Source organism: Podarcis cretensis, assembly GCF_951804945.1.
Source record: "Podarcis cretensis genome assembly, chromosome: 3".
Taxonomy (NCBI): domain Eukaryota; kingdom Metazoa; phylum Chordata; class Lepidosauria; order Squamata; family Lacertidae; genus Podarcis; species Podarcis cretensis.
This window is the reverse complement of record NC_137172.1, coordinates 38311635-38327835: the sequence shown is the minus strand read 5'-3', so window position 1 is coordinate 38327835 and position 16201 is coordinate 38311635. Positions and strand designations below refer to the sequence as shown.

The following is a 16201-nucleotide window of genomic DNA, read 5'->3' as shown; positions in this document are numbered from 1 at the left end:
TTTAATCATCTTTAATTTCAAATGTCCAATCTTGGAAGGGGTCTATCTTCCAACTTTGTCCAGTTCTTGTTATTCTTGTTGTTCTTGTTGTTCTCTCTTCTCCTCTTTTTTTCCCCCCTGCTCTCCTGCACAAATGTTCTAATTCCAAAAAGCTTGTAATTCCTCTACAGAGGCGTAGACCTCTGTAGACAAAATAGTGTTCCATTTCTGCAGTTTCCCAGGAGATAAAAAGTCCGATTCAAATTCCATGCCAGCGATACTTGTAATAACCCACAGCTCCTCTAGAGGGATTATAGTAACTCAGTTTCATTCCCGATCTCACCCACCAGTCAAAGTAACTTATTATTCCTTGTTTTAAACAGTTTATATCCAATTTATAACAAATGTAACCAGCAAAGTCCTCGTAACAAAGTTCTCTTTTTGTTCTTCAGTTTTGGCAGCTCCTTTGACAGCTGTCAAAACCTCTATTTCTCCTCTCGAGGCGCTCTCACGGATCGCTCCCGGGGTTTCCGGGGGGGGGGGGGGTTGTATTTTAATTCACAATCCACTCTTCTCCTCCAGCCCAGCTTATAGTTTTCCATCGCGAAATTAATATCTTTATCAAAAAAAAAAAAAAAAAAAAAGGTTGCACTCGATCTTAGTTGTCAGGTCCTTTGCTTTAGCTCCTCTACAACAGGGGGGAGGTTGACTTCCTTTTTATACCTCCCCCGCTCGCTCCGAATTTAAGAAAAAATTTATTCCCCTTTTTAATCCAAATTCCAATTACTCACGGGTTATTCTTTTAAATCCAGATTTTCAATGGAAGAAGTCAGCGCTCTCCGCCAAATGGCATGCGGCTTCGCTCGGCAGGGGAAGCGGAGGACTCACAGCACCACCACCACCCCCCCGTCACCCGCTCCTCAGCCTTTAAAAAGGCTCCTTCGCGTGGTCGGGGGGGCCGCAAACGGTGCCCGCCGAGTCACCATGCCCATGGGTTTCAGCGCCCATGGTTTTTGAGGGTCCCCGCATCGCCGGCGCGGTAGAACCCAGCCCCTGCCGAGCAGACTCCCTCCGGAGCTCGGAGGGAGTCCGCCATTCGGCGATGGCGCCAACCCGGAAGCCTACCCTGTGCAACTTCTAAGCCCTCTTTTCACCCTCCCAACCCTGCTTCTGAAACTGCTTCCCTGTTCTGCACCCCCTTGAGCCTCAGCCAATATGGCCAATGATCAGCAATTGTGGGAGCTGTAGTTTGTTTGTTTGTTTGTTTGTTTGTTTGTTTGTTTAATTTAATTTAATTTAATTTAATTTATATACCATCCTATACCTGCAGGACTTAGGGCAGTTCACATTTTAAAATCAGAATATAAAACCGCAAAATACATAGTCCAGCAACATCTGGAGTTAAGTGCATACCAATCTTCCTAACAGAAACCTGTGTGTTTTAAAAATTCTTAAATTGGAATATAAGAACAATATTCAATTCCTCTTCCCAATTTTATGAGAGTAAGCCTCGATGAACTCAGTGGTAGTTCTTGAGTAGATGTTGATGGAGCTGCAAGGTTCCTGCCTTGTGGAGTTTACAGCCTGAATGCAGCAAAGAGGAATCAAGGGAAAGAGATTCAATTCAAGAATTTACTTGGGAGCAAGCCCAATTTAGTGGGACTTACTCTTGAGTAAACATGTGCAGGATTGGCCTGTCAATATCTGATAAGGGGAAATTGCAAGGTAGAATAATAGTTTTTATGGGAGACTGAGTTAAGAAATGTAATAACAGTTTGTAAGATGCAAGCCGAATGTAATATGAAATTAAAATATATTTGCAATATAGTATACTGTACTACAGCAAATTGTAATGGTAATAAACAGTTACTTGTTTCATAATTAGAAACGTACTGCCCTAATTTTTTTTCCCCTAAGGAGTAATTCATTTTTTAAAATGGTCTTAGCTTTGACTTTGATACTTGTGTTTAAAAGATAAGAGAAGAAAGATTACATTACCATGCAAAAGTTAAGAAAAACAAATTCTACACCTGTAGCATGTACAAGAAAGCGTTTCATATTGGAATGCCAGGTTGGCAAAGGCTGGCGTACCCACTGTGGATTTCTGGAGAAGTACAGGACTGATCTAAATGTCATGGCCCCAACACTGAGATGGCTAAAAAGGCTTTTGTATGAGGGCTGTAGCAATTGTGCATGCAAAATAAATTGCTGAATTGAGTAGTCGGGATTTGGTATTCTGACTGTTATTCTAAAGCAGCAATGCTGCAGCAAGCAAAGGCGCCAGCAGCTCAGTCAGCTGCTTGTGGCTGCAAAGCCAGACAGGATGTATGTGACTGTTGCCATGGAAACAAAGGGGCAGTCCATTCTGTACTGAGCACCGGATGTTAGCTCAGTGTGTGTGTCATATGACCTGTACAGGATGTACATGGGTGGAGTTTAGAGTTTCTCTCTGTTTGTTGAAGAGAGCAGACATGTTTTTCTCTGTACTGAAGTGAAAGACAGGAATAAAAACATGTAGATTCATTTTCTGTCTGTGTCTGCTTCCCCTCCCTGGGGATATGCTGGAGAGCAGGGAGGAGGAGAGCAGTTGGTGTGTTTTCCTCACAGCCTGAGGAAAATCGCCGGAACGGACCTCGTGTGTATTTCCTGCCGGGAGTCGCCGGAGGGAGGTCAAAAGAATTCAGCCGGTGCCTGGAGAGATAGGCACATACCTCTGACCGAGCCTGAATTCTGACACTGACATCACTCTTACGAAGCTTTGGGCCTGAGAAACCATTAATTTTCTTAAAAGTTCTTTCCTTATGAATACTGCAGCTGCCCAGGAACATAGCTGTCAACTTCTCCCTTTTCTTGCGAGGAATCCTATTCGGAATAAGGAAATTTCCCTTTAAAAAAGGGAAAAGTTGACAGCTATGCCCAGGAAAGTTGTAAGAATTGGTATGATATGCTCTTGGTGAGCGTGCACACTCTTTTCTTCCCATTCGCGTCTTTGACAGATGTATGTATGTACCGGTATATATTGGGGAAAGTTAACATTTTAAACGGTATGTTTGAGCAAGCGCTGTTGCTTGCAGACACCATACAAATGGCCTTCCAAATACATGCTGACAGTGGGTGACGCCAGCAGATGGTTTGCCATCACTTTTCTACAACATCAGTACATACCCAGAAGCAGTCTTTTGAGGTTTCTTCTCTGCATATAGCTCTGGAAGAGAGATCTTGCCCAGGCAACATAGAAGAATAAAAAATTTAACCACAGAAAGGATATAATCAGGGTAAAAAAATAAAACCATTTTCCTCTTTTAGGACTTGCACAGTCTGGCTCCTGGGGATGCTTTGATGAATTTAACAGAATTGAATTACCGGTGTTGTCAGTAGCAGCTCAACAAATTTATATCATTTTGACAGCAAGAAAAGAAAGGAAAAAACAGTTCATATTTTCCGATGGAGATGTTGTAGATTTAAACCCAGAGTTTGGAATTTTTCTGACAATGGTAAATTTATTACGTTAAGTACACATTTTTAATTTATTGATGAGAGAAAATCAATCATATTTTTGTTTTGCAATATACTTGAAAATAAATTACCTTTGTGGTTAATTACTTTGTCTAACAGAGCAATATATTTGAAAACATTAAATTTATAATACCGTAATTAGGATAAACACAAATGTCACGAAAATTGTGGGAAACGTTTGAGTTCTCCAGAACTCTTTGTCAGGTAAGAAGTTATAGAAAGCAGGAAGAGAGATGAGGAATATATATACCTGTGTGTATATATATTCCTCTCTCTGTGAGGAGAGAGAGAGTGAGAGCATGCACTATTTTTCTAGAAACAGGGGTGCTGGAACTCACCATGAATGTCTCCCTCTTTCTCTTATAATGGCAATGGTGCCCACCTGAGAGGTGCCAGAACTGAGTTCCAGTGAGTTCCAGCTGAAAAAAGCCACATATAGCTATAGCTATAGCTATCTCAAATTTATATTTATGTTCCATGTTTGGTTTATAATTTGTTCTTCTCCTGTGGTAATTTTCCTTGTGATCTTAGGGTAAAGGGCAAGACGCAAATCTTGATAATAAATAATTGAATTCAAAGAGAATATAGATGCATACCCTAAATCACAATTGTGCACATAAGTTGAGACATGTGCCAAATACTCTGAACAAAATTACCCTAAATTTTGTGTTTATTTGCAGAATCCTGGGTATGCTGGACGCCAAGAGCTTCCAGAAAACCTAAAAATCCAATTCAGAACTGTTGCAATGATGGTTCCAGATAGACAGGTACTATTTCTCACTCCTAGGCAACATATCTCTCAGCTGCATACCTTTACAAAATAAAAAAAAATGCATTCCTCTTTGTTCTTTCTGTTATTTAAAATATTCTAATATTAATAAAATTCTTAATAATTTGCTATTTTTTTTCAGATAATCATGAGAGTGAAACTTGCAAGCTGTGGCTTTATTGAGAATGTCATACTGGCTCAGAAATTCTTTGTTCTGTATAAGCTTTGTGAAGAGCAGCTTACCAAGCAGGTAATATTGCACCACCAACATAGTGCAATAGCTGTAGACCAATGAGTGGTACATAGCTAACAAAGAGTAGTGAAACAGGACCTCTTCGTTCCCCAGAATTCTTACTTGTTATCCTGACCTAAACACCTTTGTAGGGGCCATAGCATATTTTATTAACTGCTGTGGCCTATTTCTGCAAAGGGACTTATTTGCTGGATGCCACTTCTCTGACCAGAGCTGGTCTGTGATGGCTGACATTCTTCGTGCCCAGACTTCCTGGACCTACCACAGGATTATACCCTGACACGACTAGCATATGTGATATTATAGTGATCAAGTTTTATGCCTTCAGGATATTGTGAAGTATTTGCTCTTTGATAAACCATACAGTAGGTAACCATTTGAGTGACCATCGCACTCCACATTATCTCTGGACTCTATGTTCAGGGATGAAAAGCTACATTCCATATTGTCAGCTGTGTCACTGCCTCTGGCCTCAGAAGTACCCAGAACCTCCCCAGGTTTCCTCAGAGCGTGCCCTGGTGGGGACCTTCCTCAAAGTGTTTGGTTGCCCCCTTTCACCACAAAATGTCGCTCTTGCTTTTGTTTTGTATACCTTTTACATACAAAATGTGTCTTTTCTCAATGAACATCCAATTTCAACATATTACATTAAAGTGCTCTGGTACATTCTCTTAATTTCTCTGGTTAGGATTTTGAGTTTTTGCATTTTAGAAAAATTACGGCTCAGCACACTGTTCTGGCCCTGTTACTGTTTGTAGCATTTGTCGCTTTCATTTTTAGGTTCACTATGACTTCGGCTTGAGAAATATCCTTTCAGTGTTGAGGACTCTTGGATCTCAGAAGAGGGCAAGGCCCGACGACAGCGAAATGAGTACTGTCATGAGAGGACTAAGGGACATGAACCTCTCTAAACTTGTAAGAACCCATCCATTTAAGGTTTTCAGAGGATACTTTACAATGTGGCTACTATGTATTTTTCTCTTATTGCTGCTGTTTCAGATGTGTTTCAAATATTCCTCATGTTCTAAAACTAATTTTAAATCTTTAGGCATGGTGCACATTCATTGAGTATAAAACACTCCACTCTGTACAGCTACTAGACAGAATTGAGTTTATAAATAAAAGAACAGAAACGCACAAACACTTTTCTATAAGCACTTTCGTGAACACAGATTATACTTACTCTGTTATTTAAATAGGCTTTTGAATTTTGTAAGCAGTCAAATAAAAAAGACTAATTCGGGAGGAGAGCTGTAGCTCAGTGGCAGAGCATCTGCTGTGCATGAATAAAGTTCCAGGTTTAGTCCCCAGCATCTTCTCCAGGCAGGGCTGGGAGAGAGCCCTGTCTGAAATCCTGGTGAGCTGCTGCCAGTCAGTGTAGACCATACTCAGCTAGATGGACCAGGGGCCTTACTCAGTATAAGGCAGGTTCCTGTGTGTCTTACGTCATTAAGAGTGAAACTCTACTGCTTTATTTCTTTTACCTAAAGTAAATTAATAATGCTTAAAACCCACTGATTTCAGTGGAAGTAGTTTTTCACACCTTGCCAATAAAAGTCCATATAGTTAAAGTCATGGTTTTCCCAGTAGTGATGTATGGAAGTGAGAGCTGGACCATAAAGAAGGCTGATCGCCAAAGAATTGATGCTTTTGAATTCTGGTGCTGGAGGAGACTCTTGAGAGTCCCATGGACTGCAAGAAGATCAAACCTATCCATTCTTAAGGAAATCAGGAAGGACAGATCGTGAAGCTGAGGCTCCAATACTTTGGCCACCTCATGAGAAGAGAAGACTCCCTGGAAAAGACCCTGATGTTGGGAACGATGGAGGGCACAAGGAGAAGGGGACGACAGAGGACGAGATGGTTGGACAGTGTTCTCGAAGCTACAAACATGAGTGTGATGGCCTGGGAATCCGATTCAGAGGCTGAACCGGAGGAATCCCAGCCTGCACAGGAGTCCCCGCCTCCAGGGCCGGCTGAACTAGGGCAGGGCCTTGATTCTGAAGCACCTGCACCTGTGCCGGATCCTCAGGAGCAGGCACCAGGTGAATCCACTCTTGCTCTGGAGGTGGTTGAGGACTCAGTGCCTACAGGTGAGTCTCCCCCTGGGTCCAGTAACCCTTCAGCCTCTCCTGAACTGCAGAGGCTCAGGGCAGAGAGGCGAAGGGAACTGGTTTCTCCCAGGAGGAGAGCTCGCCTTAAGGCCAGGAGAGGCGGGTCTCCTGGGGGCCGGGACCGCCCCTGGCCTCAGAGAAGATAAAGGCCAGTCAGCCCGGTCCCAGGTTGCAGGAGCAACGTCGTTGAAGAGCTGTTTCGGCCAGCATCCAGTCCTGTTCCCCCAGAGTTCCTGTCCTTGCCCGGCTTCTCGCTGTGGACCCCGCTTTACCCGAGGAGGACTGTCTGCCAACCCTCAACTCAGGTCCTGGACCTCGCCCCACGGTAACCTCCCCCCTGGACCAGCACAATGAGTTTGACAAAACTACAGGAGGCAGGGGAAGACAGGAGTGCCTGGCGTGCTCTGGTCCACGGGGTCACGAAGAGTCGGACACGACTAAATGACTAAACAACAACAACAACAAGTTTTTCATAACCATTGCAAGTCCTATTTCTTTCATTGGGAGGCATGACTAATTTTATCTGGATCAGTGACCATCTCTACAAATCCATCAATTACTGTGTTTAGTTTATTTGTTTGTTTTTTCAGGTAGATGAAGATGAACCCCTTTTTCTTAGTCTTATAAACGATCTCTTTCCGGGGTTGGTATTGGACAGCAATACATATGTTGACCTTCAGGCAGCCGTTGCAAATCAGGTTGAAGAGGCAGGACTGATTAACCATCCACCTTGGAATCTTAAGCTTGTCCAGGTATTACAGTATACCTCGTAAACTTAAACTGCAGAACCTACAGATGTGAATTTTTGCTCTAAATCACATTTTCCACATTCCAGCTGTCTCAGAGGATCCCTCCTCGCCTCCAATAACAACCCAAGTATCACATTATGTAACTTGCGGTGTGCATATAGTTGTGCATTATTATCCAGAAGCAGTGATGATAATGATTATTATACCCCACCCTAGTGCTTTCCCTAGCCACTCTGGGCGGCTTACAGCATATATAAAAACATCATCAAACATTAAAAAACTTTCCGATACAGGGCTGCCTTCAGATGTCTTCTAAACGTTGTGTAGTTCTTTGTCTCCTTGACATCTGAAGGGAGGACGTTCCACATGGAACCTTTCATATTTTTCATGGTATTGACGTATACTGCCTGTTATTTGATGGCAATAGCATCTCTCTCTCTCTCTCTCTCTCTCTCTCTCTCTCTCTCTCCTGAAGGAGGGCCTGGTGCATAAGCCAACAGCTCATGGTTCAAAATATTCCTTCTTCTCTACCAATGCAGTTTCTAATTGACTTCAGCAAATATTAAAATCTCTTGTAAGATCTAGTACACCACATACAGATACAGAGAATTGAGTTTGTATAAATGTCCCCAAGCACTACCTAGATTTAACCTTAACTGTTTTTCTCATGGCAATTGCCTTGCCTAGTCCCGGGTAAACATACCCATTCCCTCCCTGCTTTGCTTAGGAGGAAGTCCTTAGGAAAACAAGCTCAATAAGAACACAGATAATCCTAATAGTTATTTCTGATTTGGACACACTTTTTTCTCCCTCCCTGTTTTAGTTGTACGAAACTTCCAAAGTACGCCATGGGTTGATGACACTTGGGCCAAGTGGATCTGGGAAAACAACTGTTATAACTATGTTGATGAGGGCAATGACGGAGTGTGGATATCCTCACAGAGAAATGCGTATGAACCCAAAAGCTATTACTGCGCCTCAGATGTTTGGTAAACTGGATACAGCAACAAATGACTGGACAGATGGAATCTTTTCCACACTGTGGAGAAAAACACTTAAGGCTAAAAAGGGTATGCCAGCTATAGTGTGTTCTATATAGTGCATATGGGAATGTGATTATCATCTCTCAGCGTACCGCTGAAAAGGATCTTCTGTTTGCAGCTGCACTAATTGGTCTCTGTTCTAGTAAAGATAATTAAGATAACTTGAGTAAGTAATTAAGATAACTTGAGAAACCATATATTCGTTTAATATAAAACTGCAATAATCTTAGGGCAATATCCAACCAAGTAGTTCCACTAGCACAAGGAGGTCTGGCTGTGCAATGGAATTCCCTCCCGCTCTTCTCTTTCTGCATGTCCCGTAATTCTGGATATTTCCCCTGCCCACCAGAGCAGATTTTGAGACAGTGGGAGGTGCATAAGGAGAGGAGAGGAGAGGAGAGGAGAGGAGAAGAGAAGTTACACTGTGAAAACTGAAATCCTAATGGAATTACATCATTGGATACTACCCTTACTCTTAAAAAAATGTCTAGTGAAATTTCATGGGGACAATGCTGCAGATTTATTCCAATTTAAGGCTTGAGACACATTGATTTTTATAGTGCTTAAAGATGTGCAGTGCAGCCTTAAATTAAGAACTGGAACTCACAATTGGAACACTCTCAGTGGTGTAGCCTTCGCTGAGCTATGTCATTTCAGCTAGCAGATGAGAAAATCACATTTTGATGCTCCTCAATATCTAAACCACAAGCACCCTCCCTGTAATTGTTGTCGTTGTTGTTATTCAATGTTAGCCTCCATATTTCAGCCATATCTCCTTGTTTCCAGGCGAGAATATTTTTCTGGTTTTAGATGGCCCAGTAGATGCAATTTGGATTGAGAATCTGAATTCAGTGTTAGATGATAATAAGACTCTCACTTTAGCAAATGGTGATCGAATTCCAATGTCTCCTACTTGCAAGTTGCTCTTTGAAGTTCACAATATTGAAAATGCATCTCCTGCTACAGTTTCTAGAATGGGCATGGTGTATATCAGTTCTTCTGCACTAAGCTGGAGACCAATATTGCAGGTACACTTTTGCAGGGATGATCAAATTTTCTTTTTCTTTTAAATAGTGTGGGTTTCTTTAAAAATGTAAACTTGTTTTTCTGACTTTTTTACAGGGTTGGCTAAAGACTCGTACTACACAAGAAGCTGATGTGCTGCTAGGTTTATATGATAAAGTGTTTGAAGACGCATATACATACATGAAATTAAACCTTGGTCCAAAAATGGAGCTTCTAGAGTGTAACTATATCATGCAGGTATATAGTTACTGTTGTCTCAGTTCATACAGCAGTGCATGATTGCCTCTAAAGAAATAAGCATAGAAATCTTGCTTCCTGACAATCTTTGGGAAAACATTAAGAACCATAGATGTAAAATTGCAGTTTTTCTCGGAGATGAAGTGAAATTTAAGTGAAAATTGTATTTAAGTTTGATTAAGAAAGTTAAACATTGTGTAACATTTTCTTCCTTTTAAAAATATTTCCAGTCCATCAATCTTTTGGAAGGCTTGATACCATCAAAGGAAGAAGGTGGTATTGCATGCTTGGCCCATCTTCACAAATTATTTGTGTTTGGCCTGATGTGGAGTTTAGGTTCCCTCTTAGAACTGGAAAGCAGGGAAAAGCTGGAAGCCTTTTTAAGAAGCCATGAAAGCAAAATAGATTTGCCACAAATTCCTAAAGGTGCTTCAGAGACAATGTATGAGTATTACGTTGCTGATTATGGTAAGTGAAAAAGCAGTGCAATGCTCTTTAATAATTAAGTGCACAAACCTCCAGTACTGGAGATGTTCTTTCCAGCATGTTACTAAACTTCCAAAGAAAGGCATTTATATTTGGCCATAATGAATATGTAATAATGAATGAGGACTAATGAACTGAAATACAGCTAAGGTGAGATGGTGGCTCTGTACAGGGCGACGCGCAGGTCCTTTTGGACCTGGAAGAGGGTGGGGTGAGCTTATGTGCACTCTGCTGATGCATGCGGGGACCAGGAACAGAATTCCTCTGCATCAGTGAGAGGTGGCAGCAACAGGGGAAGGTCATTTTGATTTCCCCGAAACACAACTGAAATAAGTAAATAAATAAAATGGTGGCTACTGATACTGTTAGCGCTCTGAGTTTCGACTCTTCCAAAATTCTTTCTCGTCTCTGAAACATAACAGAATTTTGACAGAAGCTTGCAGATTCCTCTGCATCATTTCATGCCAGCCCTACTTCAGACCTTGGCCTTCTAACTCACAAAGAGCTGTAAAGAGGGCAAGATTATGTGCTGGAGTGTGGCATGGGGGGGGGGGGGAAGATTAGCAGTATAAACCTGCTCCCTCTCTCTTGCGTGTGTGCATGCAATTATTTACATGTCAGTAATCTGAATGCCTGAATAGGGCTCTAGTGTTCAATGGATGAGCTCAGCTCGGTAATGGCTGAGTTTTGATTGTTAAGACTTCTTTCCTAAAAGAAGCAGAATTAGGGAGTATAAAGCTTTCCTTTTATTTCTTGCCATTCTTCCTTACAGTGATCACTACGGAGCGAATGAACTTTATTCTGAATCCACCAGTGACTCAAAATCACCTGTGTGATAACACTCTGGAGATTCATGTGACTGAGCATAATAGTATGAGAAAAGATGTTGGCTTCTTTTAATTCACCATGTCTTTTGATCCCATGTAGAATAGGTCCAATGGGTTCTGTGTCATCCCTTGTCCCCTAGGAAGTTGCTGGTAAAAGAAGTGAAATAATTAGAGCTCTTCCTCCATTGTTTTGCTACTTTTAGGTGACTGGGATCATTGGAATAAAAAAGTTCAGGAATATGTTTATCCAACAGACAGTGTTCCTGAATATGCATCTATTCTGGTTCCAAATGTTGACAATGTCAGAACCCAGTTTTTAATGGATACCATAGCAAAACAACACAAAGTAAGTGCATATTTTCTTTGCAGAGTGTGAGTAGGTAATGGCAATGTCTTTTTATGCCCAAACTACCTTATTATATATATATATGTCCTTTTGTGTCTGTGATTAACAGCAACAACACAAACACAGACTATTGTAGACACAGAAAATGTGCCTCTGCTTGATTTAAAAAAAACAACAACCAAAAACCTGCCCTAATGCAGCCCCTGCGACCCATCTCATGCCATCTCCTAACTTCAGCGGTGGCTATTCTGGGGTTTGCAGTAGGGAGGAGGGGACAGGGAAACCCCTATTGAATATGTGGCCTTTTGCTCAATATAGGTCTAACCCCAAACAATGACTTATAGGGCAGGGGTGGCTAATTGGTTTGGTGTTCAGATTTGCCCTCCCCTCAAGCAGTTCCCCCCCAACTTAACCCCACCCCCAATTTTGGCAGCAGCAACAATAAATAAATAAAACTTAAGCAGTCACAACTCTCAATTGAAAATGACCAGATCCAATCCTAACTGAATGATGATTTAGCAATTATTGTTTCAAAAAGGAGTTAGCAATGAGCAAAGGGATTGTGGAGTCCTTCCTTCCCCTTTTCGTTCCCATAAAAATGTATTGATTTTTGCCATTTATATTTTGTTAAGGGCTGAAGCCTGAATAGAATGTGAAAGTAAAGAGTAGATTAGAAAGAAAACCAACATAATTATATTAAAAATTCTGTTTCAAACCATTTTTGTGCAGTGAATTAGCTTTATTATACCAGCCTGATAATAAATTGTCATAACGTTGTTGTAGGCAGTGTTGCTTATTGGTGAACAAGGAACAGCAAAGACTGTAATGATTAAAGGTTATTTAAAAAAGTACGATCCTGAAGAACATTTATCAAAATGTTTAAACTTTTCCTCAGCAACAGAACCTGGAATGTTTCAGGTAAGCTGTAGGTCTGATAATCAGTTCTACATGATGTGTTTGCAGAAATATTTAAAATGCTTTGCAATAATCTTAAGTGTAGCTGCCTTTAGCCCTGGTTTTGAGGGGAGGGGAAAAAGGATAAGAATGAATGAATGAATGAATGAATGAATGAATGAATGAATGCAAACCCTGATCTCGTTCTCTGTTTTTAACACCAAGTTCCAACAATATTCATGCTCCCAAGTTATTTGGGAACTTATCTGAGAACTTACATAAATTGGAAAACACATTTTAAGAATGTTTTTTAAAAACAAACAAACAAAAAAACCAAGGATTTGTAAACTACTTTGACGGTCACTTACAATATTTCCCCCTTCTTTTTGTGTTCTTTAATTGTTAAGAGGACAATAGAAAGTTATGTGGACAAACGGATGGGAAGTACCTATGGACCGCCAAACGGCAGAAAAATGACAATATTCATTGATGATATTAACATGCCAATTATTAACGAATGGGGAGATCAGGTAGAGTTATAAAATGGGGCATAGTAATATCGTTAAGTACTGTTTCGCTCTGTAATGTTGTCAGTAAAAACCTGGTGTACTGTGACCTTGGGGAAAGGGCACATCAAAGGGTGCATGTTCCATGCCTTCGATGGCATAGGGGTCAAAAAAGGGGGGGATGGTGCTCTTCAGAGTGCCCAAGTCAACCTAGCCCAGTGACCCCAGGAGGAAGCCCCAAACCCCAGGAACAGTCTCCCCAAAGCCCAGAGCTGCCTCAGTATTCCATGGAAGGCTCTTCCCAAAGAAGAGTATTGAACTTCGGTGCCTTGGGCAGGCTTAAATCCAGGGCTCCTATGCCTCCCCAAAGGAGCACGAGTGGGTGGGTTAGAGGGGGAGGCTAGCAGCTGTTGGTACTCCCTGTTCAGTCATGCCCAATGGGGCTTAGGGAAACAACATACGGAAGGCTCCCCACAGGGAAGCAAGGACCATATCTCCCCAACCTCTGTAGAAGAGCCTCAGTTAGGCATCCAGCTTACCCAGCCTGTTCCCTGTGTCTTCACTGGGTTTTGTCCTTCTCTCTGAGGCTTTCTATACCCTCCCTGTCTCCCCTCCCTTCATTCTTCCTAAGGCACAGCGACCAGGCTCCTTCTCCACCATCAGAAAGCTGATGGAGAATGTCCACCCTTCTTCTCCACATGTGGAGCCTCCTGGCGACAGTCATAAAGTTATTTCTAATGATGGTTGCAATTGCCTTTTTTGTAATTTGAATCTACCTCGGCTTACTACATTTCAGGTTACAGACTCCGCTAACCCGGAAGTAGTACCTTGGGTTAAGAACTTTACCTCAGGATGAGGACAGAAATCGCGCCAGCAGCGGGGCGGCAGTAGGAAACGCCATTAGCTAAAGTGGTACCTCATATTAAGAATGGTTTCAGGTTAAGAACGGACCTTCAGAACGAATTAAGTTCGTAACCAGAGGTACCACTGTACTGATTCAGAGGTTGGTGCCTGGTAGTGTGGATTAGGGCCAACTTAAAGGGTTAGGTACCAGCAAAGGACAAATGAACCCTGACTGCCCATCACATCTGGATCCGATCTGGGTGCAGGTGCATTTTTGGGACTGAATCATCCTAGGTTGCCTTAATGTATATGAACTGTTAGCATTTTTTTTGCTAACACTGACCACCTCAGATGCAACATGGCCTGATTCAGCCAACAGAAATTTAAGCACCATGTAAATTTTATTGATTTAAATAGGACAAAAGCATAGACATTGTCAAGTGTAGCATATTTCATACTTTACCCTATGTCTAGGATAAAGTAACAAATTATTTGGCTAAATTAGCAGGGGTATATCTCTGGTATTTTGTTTTCAATGAATGGTTAACATTTCTTCTATTAATTCCATAGGTAACAAATGAAATAGTGAGGCAGATGATGGAAATGGAAGGAATGTACAGTTTGGATAAACCTGGAGATTTTACTACGATTGTTGATGTGCAGTTAATAGCAGCAATGATTCACCCAGGAGGCGGTCGAAATGATATCCCACAGCGCTTAAAAAGGCAGTTTACGGTTTTTAACTGCACTCTGCCAACCAATGCATCCATAGACAAAATCTTTGGTATATGTTTTTCTAGTACTTTCAAATTGAATTCGTTTTATATTAATTGTCTAGGTTGCCCCTGTGTAGAATGTAAATTCCTTTCTCTCTTTCTTAAAGCAACAGAGATTCTAAAAAACAATGACTTAAGTATTACAGACGTGACATAAAACTACAGTTAAGGCCATTCTGTATAAAATCATTTGAATGCCTAGGCAAACAGAAAAGTATTAACATATTTATTTGTTATATAGGTTTTATGCTACGTTCTTCCTTCAAGATAGTAGCACTGGAGTGTTCACAACATAAAATATATTTTAATATTTATTCATTTCTACTCTGTTGCATCCTATGAAACATCTCAAAGCTATCTATCTAATTTCATGTATACAAACAATTTCTACATATGTCTATTTGTTCAAATAGGTATCAAAATGAGATCTGTGATTGTGAGATTTATGTTCAAAAGTAGTCAGGGCAGTGAGATCGTCAGACCACAAAGTAGTAGATGGGGGCGAGAGCTCACCCTCCCAGCCTTGAAGTATAGGTTAACTCTCTTGGCAGTCTTAAGGGCTTGTACCATCTGCTTTCATTGCCCATCTGTTCATCAGTTTTGTATAAAAAGACTGTTTCAAGTCCAACACAGATAAAGACTGGGATAAACACTTAAAAGTTACATTGAAAGACAGAGGGTCTTCAACAGGCACTGACACAACACTAGAGATGGCGCCTGTCTGATACGTAATGGGAAATATAGGTAAAGGTAAAGGTACCCCTGCCCGTACGGGCCAGTCTTGACAGACTCTGGGGTTGTGCGCCCATCTCACTTAAGAGGCCAGGGGCCAGCGCTGTCCGGAGACACTTCCGGGTCACGTGGCCAGCGTGACATCGCTGCTCTGGCGAGCCAGAGCCGCACACGGAAACGCCGTTTACCTTCCCGCTGGTAAGCGGTCCCTATTTATCTACTTGCACCCGGAGGTGCTTTCGAACTGCTAGGTTGGCAGGCGCTGGGACCGAGCAGCGGGAGCGCACCCCGCCGCAGGGATTCGAACCGCCGACCTTTCGATCGGCAAGCCCTAGGCGCTGAGGCTTTAACCCACAGCGCCACCTGCGTCCCATAATGGGAAATATAAACACATACAAAAAGGCAGTCAAAAATCAAAAGCTTGTCACCTCAAACTATTTTTTTCCACTAATTTGTTATTAAATTTCTGTTTTACATTCTAGAAAGGCACCTAAAACTTATTAGTGAAAATAAATGTTCTAGAGATATAGTGCCACTACCATAAGCACATTTCTACATTAAATAATTCGTTATGAGCTAGATTTTTGCTTGTACAATAAGTTATAACATAAGTCATTTATAATGTCCACTGCTTAGTATCTTCCTTCTTTCTGAAGCCGTATCATTGCTCTGCTGCATTTTGTAATCAAATCAATCCATCAGCTGAACTTAGTGTTAGTAATACCATACAACCAAAGAAGAGACCAGTGAAGATTACAAACACATACATGCTGCAAGAAACTGATGCAATGAAATGCTTGGCTTCTCTTTGATTTCTCTTGCATCAAAACAGTAGCTATTGACTTGTCTAAAGTTATGTACAGCTGTAGATTGTTCCTGGAGATGTATGTTTAGCGTTCAGCCCTTCATGAGAATATATACCCATGTTAAGGTTATCAATATACCGTTATTTTTCAGGGATAATTGGCTGTGGATACTTTCATTCATGTAGACATTTCAAGCCTGAAGTATGTGAAATGATACCAAAATTAGTGTCAGCAGGCAGAATCTTGTGGCAGTGGACTAAGGTAAAGATGAACATAATTATTTGAAAAATATTCCCTAT

The 16201-nt window shown here is 41.4% G+C and overlaps 1 protein-coding gene across 2 annotated transcripts in view; it reads left to right on the top strand.

Moving 5' to 3' along the window:
- Positions 1–16201, top strand: part of DNAH8 (dynein axonemal heavy chain 8) — a 132955-nt gene that overhangs the window by 60165 nt on the left and 56589 nt on the right. For both annotated transcript variants that reach the window (XM_079969134.1, XM_079969135.1), the window contains exons 45-58: positions 3286–3473; positions 4176–4262; positions 4407–4514; positions 5298–5432; positions 7222–7383; positions 8204–8450; positions 9210–9451; positions 9546–9686; positions 9917–10154; positions 11203–11345; positions 12129–12263; positions 12647–12769; positions 14159–14372; positions 16054–16163. In XM_079969134.1, the coding sequence (XP_079825260.1) occupies positions 3286–3473; positions 4176–4262; positions 4407–4514; positions 5298–5432; positions 7222–7383; positions 8204–8450; positions 9210–9451; positions 9546–9686; positions 9917–10154; positions 11203–11345; positions 12129–12263; positions 12647–12769; positions 14159–14372; positions 16054–16163 (2273 nt within the window). The remainder of the gene's footprint in view (positions 1–3285; positions 3474–4175; positions 4263–4406; positions 4515–5297; positions 5433–7221; positions 7384–8203; positions 8451–9209; positions 9452–9545; positions 9687–9916; positions 10155–11202; positions 11346–12128; positions 12264–12646; positions 12770–14158; positions 14373–16053; positions 16164–16201) is intronic.